At 41.3% G+C, this 6,000-nt stretch overlaps 1 protein-coding gene across 1 annotated transcript in view; it reads left to right on the forward strand.

Moving 5' to 3' along the window:
* CCBE1 (collagen and calcium binding EGF domains 1) overlaps positions 1–5,214 on the forward strand; it is a 153,606-nt gene extending 148,392 nt beyond the window's left edge. Inside the window, exon 11 of the mRNA XM_007421712.4 lies at positions 990–5,214. Coding sequence (XP_007421774.1) covers positions 990–1,220 — 231 coding nt within the window. The 3' untranslated portion in view covers positions 1,221–5,214. The remainder of the gene's footprint in view (positions 1–989) is intronic.
* Positions 5,215–6,000: the final 786 nt, after the last annotated feature.

Raw genomic sequence — 6,000 nt, forward strand, 5'->3', positions numbered from 1 at the left:
CAAGAAGAGGAAGAAAGCAGCTGGCAACAATCCCCAGAGAAGTTCCCAGGGGCTCGGACGGCTTTCCTTCCAATGCGTCTGGCTGCTGATCAGGTGCTGGATGGCTTGGCAGTACCAACAGAGCAGGAGGAGGAGGAAGAGGAGGAACTGGTAGCAAGCATTGATGGCAGCAGCTCTTCAATGCAAGAAGACTGCCCAGATACAGTAGCCTTAACCCTGTGGTCAGATTTGTTGAAGAGGTGGGGCAAAGAGGAGTCCAAGAGAGCCTGTTCTTGGAGGCCCCAAAATGGTTGCCTTCTCTATCTTCAGTGTATGCATGCCACTGATTAGAGGACTGTGTAGAAAACTGGACTTCATATTGTAGTGTTTATCCTTGTTTAATTGGTAACTAAATTGAATTAAATGTTAATTACTTAATTGTATAACATGACAGGCTTACTCCTTACTTACAGGGGTTCTGTTCCAGCCACATAATTGCAAATAACAAGACCATGAAAAACATACTTTATGCACAAAAACCTGTCCACTATTTTGCACATGCATAAAATACACAAAAAATGCTCCAAAACTGCAGACCTGCAAAACTGAGGCTAATACATTGCTTTTAACAGGGTTTCCCACCACCCTGCTTTCTGCTTTCTTCTTTTTCTTTTCCATTCCCCCCTTTCTAAATATATAAAATAGGGTCCCCATAACCAAATTGTTCGAAGTGGAGTGTGCATGTAACTAGGAGTATTCCTTGAGCCATAATAAAATCAATATTGGTTTTTACTCCAGTATAGTTAAGGCAAAATAAGATGGCCCCTATAAAACCCCTTTTATTTCTGCTGCTACCTGTGGCAGTCAAATGCCTGGGGCCTAGTTTATGGCTGGGGATAAAGGGGGTTGAAGCCCAACACATCTGAATAATACCCAGTTCAGTGTAAGTGCCCAGTTTAATGTAACATGAAAGACAAGTAACTTCATTGTCTCCTTTGTAACTTTTTTAGGGGCCACCAGGTTCTTTTGACTTCCTGTTGTTGATGATGGCAGATATCAGGAATGACATTGCTGAGCTACAAGAGAGGGTGTTTGGACACAGGACTCATTCATCAGCAGAGGAGTTTCCATTACCTCAGGAATTTGCTAACTACCAGGATGTGGAACTTGGATCTGGAGAAGACTATAAACAGAGGATTATACCAAAAGACTCCACAACATTTGAAGAAGGCAATCATTAAAAAAGGATCTCTGCTTTGGAAAGAGTGAGAAGGGGTTGGGTAGTGGTCCACAGGTCACTTAAGCCAGCGTATTTGCACACACCCCAGCTTAGCCATGGAAAAATCAGTGGATAATAAGATCATGTGTCAAGGGGGTTACTACATTCCTTTCCCTAAACCTTATGGCCCAAACAAACAATGAGGCACGGTAGGTGATTAGTAATGCTGTGTCAACGTCTTGTCTTGCAGTTTCTTCCTGTATCAAAGAGGCTTCTGGCTTTTGTACCTCTCAGGCTGCTTGGGAATTTCTTTTGGATTTATCGGGGTGTTTTTGAGCTTGCTTTATTACCTGCCCACACTTCCCAATCTGATGAAGCCCTACAGGAGGCTTGACATAGTGCCTTTCCTTGGGATTTAATGAAAATGTGGGAAGGCAGGAACTGGAGAGATAACTGTACAGTGGAAAACAGGACATCCACCCAGAAGAACTCTGCTGGACCAAGCCAACGTCATCTTAGTCCAGAACTATCTTTCTTATGGTGGCCAATCAGTTGCTTCTCAGGTGCCCATAAAATAGAGACAGAAAAATGCCCCTCCTCCACCATTCTTCCCCTGCAGACATACTGGCCTCAAGCCAGAGGTCACATTGTGTCTTCATGATGAATAGCTTTTGATGGACCTGTCCTCCATGAATCAAGTGAATGACTGTTACCATTTCTTGTGGGAATGGATTCTACACGTGAATTATACAAGATCACCAGAATGTACCTATAAGAATTTCACTGGAAATTCTTGTCTCCTTAGGCGGGGGGAAATATTTTTCATCAAATTGAATGGGAACTAATAGCAAAAGAATTGCGGGGGAATCTTTCAGCATAGCACTAGGGATTATCACCCATATGAAGTTGTAACTAGAATGTCCCACTGAAAATTGCATAGTTGAATGTTTTCTGTAGAAAACAATAAGCTTCTTTTTGTGTAGAAACCACTAAAACCACTATGTTAGAAAGGAAGCTTCTGTGTGGGCCTTCCCTTAGCCTGCCAGTTTTTGCATGCAGGAATTGGTTTGTTGGAGGATTCAACTATTCAACCCCTCAGTGATGCTTGATACGCTGCAGGCCAGCAATATCACTTGGATCTGGTTATTATGTGGGTTGCATATCAGGAGCCAAGAAACACCTTGACTCTTGATCCCAATGTCTTGCCCTGCCACATTTCACACATACAAAAAGGGTTGAGCAAATGGAGCAGGAACAGAGGCCTCGGCAGGATCTACTGTTTTCTGCAAAATGATAAAAGCAACATACTGTAAAGCCATCACCATGCAAGCACTGCCCCTTTTGTCTATGTCTGCGACATCATGACACATGTACAAAAGAGGCACAGCTTACATTGCATCGATGTGATGCTGTTTCCATCATTTGTCCGCTCTTGCCCCTCCCACTCCCTGACACTGCTGGCCAAGAACACTTAACCTACTCTTGTAGGTTATGTTCTCTTCTGCAGTATGAATTATAGGACACCCTTCTCTTTGACCAGGAAATGTGTATATTCTGAAAAAGAAAATGTTCCCTTTTGATGTAGGCTTTCACACCTGGTATCTGTTGGGTTGGGCTCCTTTCTTGAGAGAGAGAGAGAGAGAGACCGAGACCCTGCTCAGTTGCCTGTGGTCTGTGTAGCAGGCCACTTTGCCTCTGAAGATGCCAGCCACAATTGCCAGCAAAACATCAAGAAATCTGTTCTCTAGATCACAATCACTAAACCCTGAAGCCCAACATTGCCCAATGTTTCCTTTGTCTTCCAGTGGGTCAAAGCAACTGCTGTTTTAATGCACTTAGGATGAAACAAAAAATAAGTACACTCTGCACGTGGGGAACCTCCCTGGGTAATAATTTTGCCATGCCAGATACTGCAGCTTGCTGGTCACCTAGTAATCTGGCTTGTTAACCATTGTAGATCCTCTCAACCATATTGTACCAGTTCCTTCCCTTCTTAAACAAAAGTTGCTGGATATGCAGGGCACAGAATGGGCCTGTCTGCACTGTGCAGTAGATTAACATCAGCACAACACGGACAATCTCACATCTGTAATAGCAAATGTTCTGAAAGAGGCAAGGATGCCCCAGGTGCATCAGTGTAACTCTCCAGGCAAAGAAACCTGGTTGCTGGCTTAAGTACTGTGGCTTAAATGGTTTGTAGATTGCACTGTTAAAATTGTACTCTATTTTAAACATGCACTGATATTGTATAAAGTTATATGAGTATTTTATTGTCCAACACTCACTCTCTATTTTCTGTTTGAATTTGACTCTTCCTTCATCATCAGAGATATTATCTTAGCTATATACATCTGAATATAGAACCAGACCCAAAATAAGATCTAAACTTACACCTGCAAAGTATCTTAGGTGTGGATAGTCTGAAGTGGTATTTCCAAACCTCCATAACTTACAAATAGGTCATCTGTAATTAATTTAGTGTTTGCCTTTATAATGCTCAGTGCAGGAAGATGGGTCCCTCCAGTTGCCTCTTGGATCTTAGTCACTGTGTCTTCTGCTAGTGGCACCTGACACGGAGAAACCCCTATCTGTAGTTCCGCTATCCACCCCTGCTTCCTACTGGCAGGTCTCTTGTAAACAAGAGTTGTGTGTATTCAACAGTATAATAATGAACCAATTGAATTGGATGTCTGGAATGTTATTAGGAAAGAGATGTGAAGATGATATAAAACCAGTAGTAGAATGGAAAGATTAAACATGTACATGAGATCAAGCCCTCTGTTTAAATCATGCCATTGCTATTTTATCAATCCCAATTGAATCAAGTATTTTGTAACAGTATAATGAGACAATTACTAAATCACAGGTATATTTTTGCTTTTTTTTTTTAAGTAGCTTAAATGTCTGTAATAAAACAGACATTGGATGGAAAATGCTTTTTAAAACTGCAGCTCAAGGATGCTATGTAATGCTATGGTCAATTCCATTGGAAATCATTGGAAACACTGCTTCCCAAAAGGAGAGGGAACCTGTTAGCAGGGCAACATTTCTGCTAGTGGAGAAGCCCTACAGAAAGCTCTGTGGTTTAGAGGCATTGTTGGAAGGATGCCTTTATTAATAGCATAGATTGATAAGGTGTAAGTCATAGGAAGTCCTGACAAACTTTTTCAGGTCATTCGCATGCCCTGAAATTGGACACAGTTCATTTCTTTTAGGAGACCACATTTTTAAAAGTCAAAAGGATACTAATATGGTATCATTCCTCCACTTTCCACTTTGATTGGAATGACACCAGCAGTGCTTGGAAAACAGTTCCTCTGTTACAATCTTTTCTTTTGTAGGATTGCTATGTAAATATTATTCAAAGCTGGTAATTACAAGAGTTCACCCCTAGAAGTGCTGAAGCCTAATCTTTTGCCCGGGTTCCCCTGAGTTCACAGGCAGTTCCTCTCCAATTCAGGTCAATAGAATTACAGCCTCAAAGTTTACATATGGTCATGGTTCCCCACCCCAAAAAATAAATAAAATCCAATATTTCCCCAAATACAAACATTTAAACCTTTTGTGCCTCATACTTCCCCACTTGGCGCAGAATACCAATGTGAGTAAGAAGAAATAGGAACTTAAGTATAACTTTATTGATAAGTCAGTTGACCATATCAAAGCAATGGGCATCAGGTAAGAAGAAGTAGCGAAGGAAGAGGAAAAAGACAAAGTAATATCTCCCATAGGCAATCTCTGCCTATAATCTGATGGATAAATTCTCCCCCAGATTCCTCGTGTAAATGAATGAATGATTCCAGGGCAAAACAAATTAATTTACAATACAGTTCTATGATTATATGCTATCTCTTTTTTCAGCTGATGTTTTATAGCAAACAAACTGAAGCAACCAAGTATTGTGTCTTTGTGCACATTTAGAAACATATATGGTACATTATTTATACTAATTATATGAAGTACTAAAAATGTATAAAACTGTAATTATGCGGTATATTTGCAAGTAAAGAGGAATATTTTTTTAATGGTGGTGTTGGCTCTCTTGTATCTTCTTTCTGGCTTCTTTTTACAATGCTGTTAAAGAGACAGTGGCAGAGAGGTCAGAAGGCTAATAAACTTAGCTCTCTGAATGAGGGGATATTACAAGCTTTTCCATAGAGGATCAAACACAGAGATTTACAACTGCCTTGGCTAATGGCTGAGAGCAACAGGAAGAAATATCCTTCGTCTTGTCTGAGGGGACACCGCCCCCCCATCCATTACTGTTCCAGATAATGTTCAAATTCATAATGTCTGCAGGTAAGGTGGTGCAAGTTATTTCCATGAATGTTGCCTGATGCAAACCATGGATATACAGAAAAGCTGGTATACCTGTTTTCCGGTTGATTATTTATTTATTCACCAGGGCTTATATGCTATTCCAGACCAACAGGATTCAGCCAGCCACAACTGATTCAACTGGTTCAAGTTGTGAACCAGTTCTGTACAGGTGAATGCAACCCCAAATAGAACCAAAGATGACAGGCCGCTGGAGTCAGACGACTTCCGTACCACAGTCGCATCATTTTGCTGAGATTGAATCTGACCCATTTTCCCCCATCCCCAGACCTCAACAGCCTTCAGGTATTGGAATAGGACCTCTATCACATCTGCTCTTTGGCCCAGGGTCACAATGTATAATGATGACCCCTGAACCCTCTGCTAATGGATTACCTCCCCCATTGACTTCATATATATATAGTAAACAGGAGGGGAAAGTGTGTTGAGTCCTGTGATACCTACTATGGCCTTAGAGCATGACC

The sequence above is a fragment of the Python bivittatus genome, unplaced genomic scaffold, assembly GCF_059951505.1.
Source record: "Python bivittatus isolate LINGU-HERP-01145 unplaced genomic scaffold, Pbiv_v1 ctg000570_np1212, whole genome shotgun sequence".
In the NCBI taxonomy this organism is placed as follows: Eukaryota; Metazoa; Chordata; class Lepidosauria; order Squamata; family Pythonidae; genus Python; species Python bivittatus.